This window comes from Hyperolius riggenbachi, chromosome 3 (genome assembly GCF_040937935.1).
Source record: "Hyperolius riggenbachi isolate aHypRig1 chromosome 3, aHypRig1.pri, whole genome shotgun sequence".
NCBI classification, from domain to species: Eukaryota; Metazoa; Chordata; class Amphibia; order Anura; family Hyperoliidae; genus Hyperolius; species Hyperolius riggenbachi.
Window position 1 is genome coordinate 37,004,333 of NC_090648.1, and position 12,873 is coordinate 37,017,205.

Consider the following 12,873-nt stretch of genomic DNA (forward strand, 5'->3'; position numbering starts at 1 on the left):
CATGATCCTCCTCAACCTACGGCTGAAGGGGAAGCTGGGGGAGTTCATGCAGCCCTCAGAAACTGCCCGTCAGACAAGGGAGTTGCAGTTGGCCCTTGTTTGGAGACTGGAGTAAGCCTTCCCCAATCCTTCTACTCCCTCCATCCCTTTCAATTCAATGCAGCAGGTGCCCACGGCAGCAGCAGGCACCTAGGAGATCTGCTGGATCACATCTGGCAAATCTACCAGGTGGAGCTGCCCAGAGAGGAGTTGCCAGCAGCAGGCTTCCTTAGTAGTCTCCAGAAACTGCTGACCCGCATGGTGGCTGACTACATGGGGTCTTTCAGGGGGTTTGACACCATGAGCACAGAGGACCCCATGGGTTACTGGGTTAAGAGACTGGACACCTGGAGGGAGCTTATCCAGTACGTCCTAGAAGTCCTGTCCTGCTCCCCTTTCAGAGTGCTATTAGAAAGATGCTTCAGTGCGGCCGGGGATGTGGGCACAAAGAAGCACTCTCGTCTGTCCACCCAGTTGGGGAACAGACTAACGTTCATGAAAATGAACCAGGCTTGGGTTGAAGGTGAGTTTCTGGCCCCCGTTGATGGTGAGAGGAGGACATGAAGTAGTTAGGATCCTTGCCTCTACCTCACACATAGGAAGAGATAGAAGAAGAAAAAGAAAACACTAAAGTGGGAGAAGAAGAAGAAGAGGAAGATGTTTTAGAAGAAGAGAAAGAAGAAGGAAGAGGAAGAAGAAGAGTAGGAAGAAAAAGATTAGAAGAGAAAGAAGAAAAAGAAAGTGTTCAAGAAACGAGTGAGCTTATGCCAACTTACATGCCAAAGAGAAGAAGAAGAAGAGAAGAAAGAAAATGAAGAGGAAAAATAATATTAAAAAGGAGGATGAGGACTCCACCTGCTGTTGTAATCATTTTTGAATGTTATTATTTGATGTGGTACCACCACCAGATTCCACACACTGGCCCTACTCTGCTTCAACCAATGTCTGCAGCTGCTAATCCAATGTTTCATGGCATCTACACAGAACAAGAAGAAGGAGGAGGAGGAGGTGGGGGAGGAGAAAGAGCAGGAAGTTAGAGTAGGACTCACCTTTTTTCACTTTTTGGGTGTTGCAGGCTTGCACCCATTGTCTATATGTATATCTCACTAATCTCACTAATATTATACAGTAAATGGGAAAGTTTGGATGTTTGGATGTTTGTTAATCACGCAACAATGGCTGAATGAATTTAAATGAAATTTGGCACACACATAGTACATTACCTGGAATAACATATAGGATACGTTTTATCCCCATAACCAAAAAGTGGGCGGAGACAAATACAAATTTCACTGGTAAAATGTAAACAGCAGCCATTCTAACACTGTTAATTGTAGGGTTCTCAAACTTTGCACAGTTGGTCACTGGGTGACTGGGATTAATATTCAGAAAAGTGGGTGGAGCTTAAAAAAGCTAATCAAAATTCATCTATTGATTTTAAGGGACTGTTTCTGGTTGTAGAGTAGCACCCATCCACTGGAAGACTCAGCGATGTGCCTCAGCTCACAGCTCACCACACCACTGGGGCTGAAAATTGTAGAAATCCACTTGAGCAGGCACCATCAGCGTATAAATAAGCTCTTTTATTGATCACATGGATTGAAAGCAGTCAAACAACAATTGATTTTAAGGGGAATATTTAATTGGTGTCATTCTTACACTGTTAATGGCACAAGCCTCAAACCTGCTACAGTTGATTATTTGGTGACTGGGGTTTGAATTCAGAAATGGAGCGGAGCCACAGCCAATCAGATTTGTTTCATTTCAATGCAAATTATTGATGCAAAAGACTGTAAAGCTCACAAAGTAGTTAATTGAGTAATTGAGCAATTGTGTGTTAGGGTTAGGAAAAGTGGGTGGAGCCAACACCAGCCAAAAACATACCCGGGCAACGCAGGTCCATCAGGTAGTATATATACATATACACACACACATACACACCATAATATACCGTCATTCAAAAGTAAAAATATTGATATATAAATATATAAGTAATATATAAATAATAATATTGATATATACAGGGGCCAGGAACTCACCTTCAACCCAAGCCTTGTTTATTTTCATGAACGTTAGTCTGTCCACCAACTGGGTGGACATATGAGAGTACTTCTTTGTGTCCACACCACCGGCCGCACTGAAGCATCTTTCTGAGAGCACACTGGAAAGGGAGCAGGACAGGACTTCCAGGACGTACTGGGCAAGCTTCCGCTAGGTGTCTATCTTTCATTTTTATATATGTAAACATCATGGTGCTGACTAGGCAAGGCCCAGCTCCTAGAACAGCACCCACACTCAGGCCATTCATCAATCATCACTATTTATTCATGGATAATTTGGATACATAAAAATACAGATACATATACATAAAATACAGATACATATAGTTATATACGTATGGTACATGTATATAATATAACCCACAAATTCATTTACACATACACGCACACGCACACACACACACACACGCACGCACGCACGCACGCACTCACGCACGCACACACACACTAAATATATATGCTTATGGCTTATTATATATTATGGTTATATGGATATGATATGGATATACCATATGTTTGTGTGTGTGATTAATATAGAGAGACACATGTATATTTTTATATTTTTAAAATACATGTACTTTTTTTTATACATAGAATGTATGTATGCATGTGAAAAAAGAGTGTGCAAGCAATAAATACAGTCGTAAATTTGATCATAATTTCAAAAACTTCAAGTAATTTTAACTTTCAATCGAATTTGAATCGGAAATATGATTTCATTTGTAAATTTGATAACGGTCATATCAGCATCGCATGAAGTCATGAAACCACTTGCATTTGAAAACAGCAATTATGAACACCACTGATGAAAATTAATTGAATCACTTTTTGCAAAGAAATCCAGCAGAAACTGAGTGCCAAGGAGGTTCAAGTAATTGAGGCAAAGGATCAGCAGGACAGCAAGGCAATGTAAACATGTCAGTCTCCATACCCCTTTCACCTTGGGTTCCCTTTAAGTATGGCATTGCTTGAAATCTGCCTCTAAGTTGAATTGTTTAATTGCTTTAACCTTTGGGGCGGTATGCCTGACACCGTGTCAAGCACCAAAAACCAGTTAAAAGCAGTATGCCTGACACAGTGTCGGGCTGCAGTACAGAGCCTCACCCCTAAATCTGGTGCGGCATTCTGGTGGCTCCGTCCGCAACTTATGGCTTCTTCCTTCCCTCTGGCAGCCAGGAGTCTTCTTCCCACAGCAACATTGATGGATTACTTGTCCGGTAAGTAAGATGGCGCCCCCCAGATATTCTGGTGACATCCACGCAAGAACCTACTTACGGGCAAACCTGTGACATCACCAAATTTAAAAAAAAAAAAAAAAACCTACACAAATAAAAAAAAGCATGAAAAAAAGTTGTTTTTTATTAGATTCAATATAAACAACTGTATTGAATCTAATGCAATTTAAAAAGGCTGACAGTGGCTGTCCTGGCTAACCTATACTGGGGGCACCTATATATACCTGCTAACCTGTACTTGAGACACTTATACCTGGGTACCTATACTGGGGGCACCTATATCTGGCATATGTTCTCAAGCCCATGAGGGGTGGGGCACAGTTTTTACACCCTAGGCCTGGAAACAATTTAGCCTAGGAACTGCCCTGATTGGAAGCTGAAGCTTAGCTTCCAATGCGCACTCTGCATCACACACATGGGGGAGACATTGGGGGATCTTATACTCGAGTCGGCTTTTACTCACCATTGGCCTGATGATCACTCGTTGTGTACCTCTGATAGAGATGTGTTCGACGGTGGCCAGTGTTGATAATGCCAAGGTCACACAGCGTCATCAACAACTGCCGACTATTTTTTGTACTTAATCCGTGGCTGGATAGAATAATGGTTAAGGGCTCTGCCTCTGACACAGGAGACCTGGGTTCGAATCTCGGCTCTGCCTGTTCAGTAAGCCAGCACCTATTCAGTAGGAGACCTTGGGCAAGACTCCCTAACACTGCTACTGCCTATAGAGCGCGTCCTAGTGGCTGCAGCTCTGGCGCTTTGAGTCCGCCAGGAGAAAGCGCGATATAAATGTTCTGTGTTTGTTTGTTAATCCAATACAATAACCCGCGGGGGGATTCCAAAGAAGGATGGGCGACACAGGACAGGTAATGTATTAATGCACACACAGGTACATTTCTAAACTAGGAGTGTAGCAGTGGATGGGGCAGACTCGACTGATTCCCAAGGGATTTCATGCTGAAATTGATTGGGAATCGGCCTGCGGCGTATGGGCAGCCAACAGATCTCTTTCTAATCAGATTCAACTAGAGCGAGATTTCTCTCTTGGTCAAATTTGCCCATAATTGGTAGATTTATGGCTACTTTTACATTCGTGTAAGTGCAGGTTGAGCAGCTGACTTAGAAGTGTAAATGATCAGAGATTTTGGGGAGTCATTTTAAAATTTAGTTTTAATTTGTTTTTGTCTTTCTAGCTTTTTATTAGACTCAAAATATATACTACTGTAAACCCTTTTTGAAACATTTTGGTAAGTTACAGGCAAAAAGGAACACCAGGGAGGTTAAATGAATGCTTTACAACACCTGCCTTACTTCACTGCAAGATCATACATGTATTCTGTGAAACTAATTATCTGCTATTAGATAAAATTTGCTTTACTACAAAGAAATACACAGATTGGTTACTGTATTTTATCAGTTTGTATGACTTTACGAGGTTTCTTCTTTTAATCTGTTAGTCAAATCTAGCATTTTTGTTTTTTTTCCCATGAGATGTTCCCTAGAGTTCATGTCAGGTCTGAACAAGATGATGAAACATTTGGGGAGGAACATACAGATGACCAGAGCCCAACTGGAGGCCAAGATGGCAAAGATCTCCATGGCCACAGTGTATTTGCCCTGAGCACTGAGGTATGCTGGGATAAATGATATCCAGACGCTGAGGAAGGCCAACATGCTAAAAGTAATATACTGAGCCTCATTGAAGCTGTCAGGAAGTCTCCGAGCCAAAAAGGCTACTGCCAAACTAATGGTAGCTAGAAGGAAAAGGTAACCCAGCATGGTCCAAAATGCAATAAGTGAGCCTTCATTGCACTCAACAATAATGAATCCAGGCTTAATTTGTATGTTGTTTTGTGGGAATGGAGGAGAAAATAATAACCAAACAATGCACAAAATAAACTGTAAGAAGAAACACACAAAAATAATCAAATAAGACAGTTGAGGTGTAGTCCATTTCCGCACACTGCTGCCTGGTCTGGTGGCCATGAAAGCCAACACCACCATAATTGTTTTGGCCAAGATACAGGAAACACAGAGAGCAAAGACTAGGCCAAATGAAGTCTGGCGCAGAAGACATGTCTCAGTTTGAGGGTATCCAATGAACACCAAAGAGCAAAGGAAACACAAAGACAGTGATACCAGGAGAAGACAACTTAGCAAATAGTTGTTGGCTTTGACTACTGGAGTGAACTTATATTTTATGAAAATCTTTAGAACAGATGCAGGTGTGAAGGAAGATAAAATGCTAACAGCTGCCATAATTGCTCCCAATGGCTCTTCTAAACTGAGAAACTCAAGCATTTTAGAATCACAGCTGGACTTTTGTGAATTAGGCCACCGATCCCAGGGACACTTCATACAGTCAATGGCATCTAGATCAAGAAATACGGTGTTACATAATTCAGGATTAGCAATAATTAAAATCACTACCAGATTGATTTAGATTTTTCCTGTTAGCTCACTTGGGCACAGCCACGTGCAGAGAGCGTGCAGCAATTTTACCGGTACTTTACTGGTACTTCTGACAGTGAGCTAGGCGGCATTGCATAATTACTTTCATCACGTGGTTGTACTACAGTTCTATAAAAAAACAACAACAAAAAAAACTCGTACTGTAAGGTAACTGACATACATAATCTATATATATAATAGAGTAAGTGCCTCAACCTTCAAGCAAGAAGAAGAAGTAGTGCCCCACCCCCAGGGCCGGTCCAAGCAAGAAGAAGAAGTAGTGTCATATCAAACCAAGGGCAAAGAGGGATAATTTGCATATTTAGTAGCAGTGTGTTGTGGGTAACCACAAATGTTCACTTATAGCTGAATTATTGCATATTTTCTTCTATTTTAAGAAAGAAAATTACACCAAGCTTTGTTTTTTTTAGTAGGAGGGCTTTTTGGTCTCTTTTATTCTCCTATACATTCCGAGGGGTTTGGGTCACCCTGAGCTGCTAGGTTACTCTGCTGTACTGGTCCAAGCCCTATCTCATACAGCTGTATCAATCCCTGCCATGTGCTGATGAGGACCAAAAGGCTGAAACAGGCTATCACATGTGGGTTTGATATGACTGTGTAAAACTTAAAGCTATAGGCTTGCTTGACTTACCAATGGTGAAAAGGAGTAATTTGCATATTTAGTAGCAGTGCATTGTGGGTAATCACAAATGTTCACTTATAGCTAAATTTTTGCATTTTCTTCTGTTTTAAGAAGGCAAATTACACCAAGCTTTGATTTTTTTAGTAGAAGATCTTTTGGTCCTTTTTATTCACCTACTATACATTCCGAGTGGTTTGGGTCACCCTGAGCTGCTTGGTTACTCTGTTGTACTGGTCTAAGCCCTATCTCATACATCAGTATCAATCCTTGCCATGTACAGGTGAGGACCAAAAGTCTGAAACAGGCTGTCACATGTGGGTTTGATATGGCTGTGTAAAATTTAAAGCTATAGGCTTGCTATACACCAGTGGTTCTGGATGCTTGCTTGGCTTACTAAGCGTGAAAAGGAATTATTTGCATATTTAGTAGCAGTGCATTATGGCCGTAACCACAAATGTTCACTTATAGCTGAATTATTGCAGATTTCCTTCTGTTTTAGGAAGGCAAATTGCACCAAGCTTTGCTTTTTTTAGTAGGAGGTCTTTTTGGTCCCTTTTATCCTCCTATACATTCCGAGTGGTTTGGGTCACCCTGAGCTGCTTGGTTACACTGTTGTACTGGTCCAAGCCCTATCTCATACAGCCGTATCAATCCTTGCCATGCACAGATGAGGACCAAACATCTGAAACAGGCTGTCTACATGTGGGTTTGATATGACTGTGTAAAATTTAAAGCTATGTGCTTGCTTGGCTTAGCAAGGGAGAAAAGTGGTAATTTACATATTTAGTAGTAGTGCATTGTGGGTAACCACGAATGTTCACTTATAGCTGAATTATTGCAGATTTCCTTCTGATTTAAAAAGGCAAATTACACCAATACAGTGTGCGGCATTGCAGGAAGTGACGACAGTGGAACGCACGATGGAACACGGAAGAGGTGAGTCATCCCCGCCCGCTGCCTCTTACTAATAGTGGCGGCTCCTACTGTGCTTAAGCAGGAGGGGGAGCGCACATGGGGGACCAAGGGGGGGGGGGGTGTCCAACCCCCCTCCCAGCCGCTGTGCCCAATACCCCCTTCCTGCCCTCTTATGTGGCGTATGCTACGCCACGGGTCGGCTAGTGTTTATTAAAATGCCGGCGCATGCACTAATCATTTCCTATCTTGACTACTTACATAGCTATAAAGTTAGGTTCAAAAACACATCTATTTATCAAGTTCACCTAGGAAAAAAAACATAACTTAATGATTGATATAATCCCTGTCCTCCACCCACCCATATCCCAGTTGATCAAGAGGAAGGCGAAAAAAAAACCAAAAACCTTACAAGGTTTGATCCAATTAGATTTAAAAGGGAAAACAATCCTCCAGACTCCAGATGGCAGTCTGATAAAATCCCTGGATCAACATCACCGGGCATTACCTACTTATTATAGCCATGGATGTCCTTCTGTGCAAGGAAGGCAGATATAGAATTTGTCATAATTACTTCCTGTGGTAAGATCATTTAGATTTTAATCACTTTCACTACAACACCCTGCTCTGCAACATACCAGAAACAGACTGGCACCTCTCCTATCATCTCATCCACCCCTCTTCCCAATGCTCTATATTGCCTGAGCTCCTTTCATGACACCCTCCTATCTTCTAGTCCAATCACCACCTTGCATCTAGGACTCTCACGAGTGTCACCTCTCCTTCTGAAGTCTCTATCACAGCTTTTTTTTCTAATGCTGCAAGCTTTTAAAAAAGTTTATCATTTTTATAGTAATATATTTAGGCTCACTGTCTGCTAGCCCCTTGGTCTTCTCACCCTGCGTCTCCCCCTCACTATCATCTACATTTGAATCACATATTCCCCTTAGTTTTCTTGTCTCTGCCCTATCTTCACGATCAAATCAGGGTCGTAACTAGAACACCTTGTGTCTGCAGCAGGAGAGCCCCAATGGTGGAAGAGACCATCACTGCTGTCATGCTGGTTTGTGGGTTTGAATGGACACAGCCAGGGGATAATGGGACTGAGGCCCTGGTGGAGAAGGAAGAAGTCAGGGCCATTCCTTCCTGTTGACACTAGTGATGATTGTAATGTTAAATTAAGCGAAATTCTGCATACATTTTTGCAATTATGCATATATGTAATTACATATTCATAATTCAATTGACTTTGTATAATCATTCGTAATTACGCATGAAATTTACGCATAATTTTGTGCCGACTTTGGCAGTGAATAGCAAAGTCCCCATACATACTATTGCTACCAAAATGACTACGTATGTTAATAAGAATAGTGGGTACAAGTCAAAACATTTTTTTTTTCAAAGGACCTTTTATTTTTTGAGAAAGTAGATTTTAAAAATGCAAAGAAAAATGGTATTAAACCCAGAAAGAGGACAGTTTTAAAAACCCTTTTTTTGTATTTTAACCACTTCAGCCTAACTGGACGAAATTTCTCGTCCAGTTAGGCTGCGCGCACTACCGCGGGCCCCCCATGCGCGCTCCCGCTACCGGCCGTTAGCTTGGCGAACAGTGAAAGGGATTATAGATCCCTTTCACCGATCGCATCACCCCAGAGAAAAGCCGACAGCGTCTCTCCAGACACTGCAGCTTTTCTGGTTCCAAAAAGTTACGCGTCTTCTTTCTTCTTCCTGGGAACGAGCTCGATCGCTCCCAGGACTATTTGACTGTGGCCATCTTGTGGCCAAATAGCGAAACTACACCCACATGCATTTAACATTATTCAGGCACACTTTTTACATTAAAAATTACTGTTTACCTCCCACACCACTAATTACTCACATACAATTTTTAACAAAAAAAAAAACAACAAAAATTTACAATAAAAAAGAAAAACATAAATAGTTACCTAAGGGTCTGAACTTTATAAATATGCATGTCAACGGAGTGTACTAATATATTTTTTTTAAATGATGGGCTTGTAAATAGTGATGGACGCAAATTGAAAAATTGCACCTTTACTTCCAAATAAAATATCGGCGCCATACATTATGATAGGGACATAATTTAAATGGTGTAATAAGCAGGACACATTGGCAAATAAAGTACATGGGTTTTAATTATGGTAGCATGCATGAATTTCAAACTATATTGGCCAAAAGCTGATAAATAATGAATTTTTTCCATTTCTTTCTTAATATTTCTGTTAAAATGGATTTAGAATACATTAATTTTCAGCAAAATGTATCACCCACAAAAAGCCTAAATGGTGGAGGAAAAAACAAGATATAGATCAATTCATTGTGATGAATAGTGATACAGTTATTGGCAAATGAATGGGAGGTGAAAGTTGCTCAGATGCAAAAAAATGTCAACCCTTGGGGCTGAAGTAGTTAAAATCTATTTTCTTAAAAACTACAAGGTCTTTTTGAACAATTATTTTTGCAACTTGTACCCACTATTCTTCATAACATATGTAACATTTTTGTTAACAATGGCATGTATGAGGGCTTTGCTAGTCACCTCCAAACCTGGCATTCATGCATAATTATGATTAGGTACAATTAACTACAAAATTAATTTCGCTATTGCCCTGAAATTTCGCATTACGATTACAATGTGTAATTGCATATTACGATGTGTAATTGTGCAAGGGCGTAATTTCTGCTCATCACTAGTTGACCCCCCCCCCCTTCCTTGCCCCACCGTAGTTTCGCCACTGTATCAAATGAACATCTACCAGTATTTCTGATGTTTTAAATCATATTCATGCAGATATTTTGTAGCTATGTTGCTTGATATTATGATGGTGTTGTTTTACTTATGTACCTATGGCCCCCACTATTGTCTGTTTTGTACTCTATAATAATAATTATAATTTACCAGTCTGATTGGAGATCTCTCCTTGTAAACACTGGATGCATTCATAGCAGCAGACAGGTTGTCCTTGTAATGGGGCCTTTCTGAATCCCAAGGGGCAGCTCTCACTGCAGACTGAGCGAGGAACCTGTAATTCAAATAACAACCTTAGAAAATATTTACCCATCGGACACTGTGGTTAGGGAGCACCTGATGCTTAGTTGATTTCCTGGTTGATTCAACCACTTTGATTAACCCCCTTGCCGGTCCAATTCCCGTGGCAAGGGGGCAGCATAGCACTTTTTTTAAATTTTATTTTTTTAAAATCATGTAGCGAGCCCAGGGCTCGCTACATGATAGCCGCTGAGCAGCGGCATCCCCCACCCACTCCGATCGCCTCCGGCGATCAGAGTAAGCAGGAAATCCCGTACAGAATGGGATTTCCTGCTGGGCTTCCCCGGTCGCCATGGCGACGAGGCGGGATGACGTCACCGACGTCGTGGACGTCGGGACGTCAGAGGGAATCCTGATCCACCCCTCAGTGCTGCCTGGCACTGATTGGCCAGGCTGCGCAGGGGTCTGGGGGGGGCTCGGCGTGGTGGGTAGCAGCGAATCGGCGGGAAGCGGCGGTGATCGCGTACCACACGCAGCTAGCATTTTGCTAGCTGCGTGTGGTAGGGAAAAAAATGCATGTAGGGAAACATTTTTTCGAAAATCGGCCCAGCGGGGCCTGAGAAAATAAATGTGAAAAAAGTTATATACTCACTTATGAAGAGGGAAGGCTCTGGATCCTATAAATTCTTTCTGATCCTCATTCCAGTTCTCAGGCCTGTAGGAATATCCACTCACGAATCAGCTCCAATGCCCCAATCTACCTTCACACGCTTCACCCTATGTGGTGCATCCCCGCTTGAACGAGAGGTGAGAAGACAACACCTACCCGCCTTCGGTTACACACAGGCCTTTAGTGTGCAAGGCATTGAAGCTAAATGCAGAGTGAGCAAATAAACTTCCAGGCCTAAACAGGGATACAGAGTAGCAGAGTCCAGTTTACACAGGTAAACAGAGATATCTCAGTACAGGAGGACTAGGCAGAAGAAAGGTCAAAGAAGTATCTGAGGTCAAACCAGGCAGCAAACAGTCGTAACAATAATCCAGGCAATAGGTTGGTTCAGGCAGAGAAGGGAGGTCCAGTAAACAAGCAGAGGTTGAAATCTAGATAATCCAATATAACAAGAGCAGGTATACAGAGCACCCAGCAACCAGCAAACTAGAGCTATCATAGGCAACATGCAACTTTCACAGAAAGGTTTAAAGAGACTCTGAAGCGAGATTAAAACTCGCTTTTTACCTTATATTTAACATGGGCATGTTTGCCCCAGCTAAAACGCTGTGGCAAAACAAGGGGTCTTTACCCCCCAAATCCCCCCCTGCAAAATCCACGACCAACTTGGTCGTAGATTTTGCTGCTCATGGAGGCAGAGCTTTCGGCTGTAGCCCTGCCTCCATGCGCGTCTATTAGAAGGCAGATCTACACCTCTCCCCCGCCCCTCTCAGTGAAGGAAGACTGAGAGGGGTGGGGAGAGGCGGCGATCAGCGCTGATAGACGCGCTCTGAGAGGCAGGGCTGCGGCCATTAGCCCTGCCTCAACAGGAAGCGATCCCCGACACCACAGAGGGGATTTGGGGGGTAAAGACCCCTCGTTCTAAAGCGGGATAGCGGTGTTTTAGCATCACTGCGCAAAGCAATCCCCAGTGTGCGTATCACCAGTGGGGGACAGCTGCCGACACGCGGAAGTGCCAGGACGCAACCTGCTCTAAGCAGAGACGGCCAAGTCGCTGGATCCTGGAGGTGAGTCCCTTATAACAGTACTGTCAATCCTGTTGCAGGTATTCAACTAATGAGCTGAGAAATGCCTTCAGGGACTCTGCGAAGGCTTCAGAAGCACTCAAGGCCCTGAATGCTTGCAAAGATGGATGGCAGCGCACTGCACATGTGGGAGCATGCAATTGCCCATGGACAGTACCAAGCTACACATTTTCAGAAGAAATTGTGGCCACCTGTGCTCTGAAAGCCTTCTGAACACTCCAGGAGGTGGCATATTTGAACCGGGGACAGCACTGGATTGATGGCACTGTGAGAGGACCAGGAAGGCTCTATAGGGTCCAAACAGGGGCGATTTTGCCATGAAGCTGGGTGAAGGGCATGCCTCAGGCGGCAGAAATAGGGGGCAGTGCTGCATCAGACAGCTCACTGGTCGGCCAAAGTCCCCCTTTCTCTTTCAATTTGCCTAAATATCTTTTGCCCTTAGTCCGTGCCTCACCACAAAGGTCGGGTCCAAGGTCTCCCTCCCCCGCTTGCTGGCGCCGCACTGCTTGGCATTGTCAGACTTTAGAGCATCTGTAGTTTACACTGAAGATACATGCACGCTGCCCAGTGATGGTGAGTATACAGGCAGTAGCATCTCTGCTCACTTCTTGTATATGAAGTATATACACCGTCACTGTGAGCGCGCATGTATCTTCAGTGTAAGCTACCACTGCTCTGAGGTCTGAGAATGCTGGGAAGTGCAGTGCCAGCAAACGAGGTAGGGGGACCTGGGGGCCAGACCCTGCAGTGAGTCAATACCAG

The 12,873-nt window shown here is 43.0% G+C and overlaps 1 protein-coding gene across 1 annotated transcript in view; it reads right to left on the reverse strand.

The window, feature by feature from the left end:
• Window positions 1–4,765: 4,765 nt before the first annotated feature.
• LOC137562037 (extracellular calcium-sensing receptor-like) overlaps window positions 4,766–12,873 on the reverse strand; it is a 51,824-nt gene continuing 43,716 nt past the window's right edge. Inside the window, exons 5-6 of the mRNA XM_068273379.1 lie at window positions 10,267–10,390; window positions 4,766–5,709 (exon numbers count right to left, since the gene is read on the reverse strand). Of these exons, the coding sequence (XP_068129480.1) occupies window positions 4,766–5,709; window positions 10,267–10,390 (1,068 nt within the window). The remainder of the gene's footprint in view (window positions 5,710–10,266; window positions 10,391–12,873) is intronic.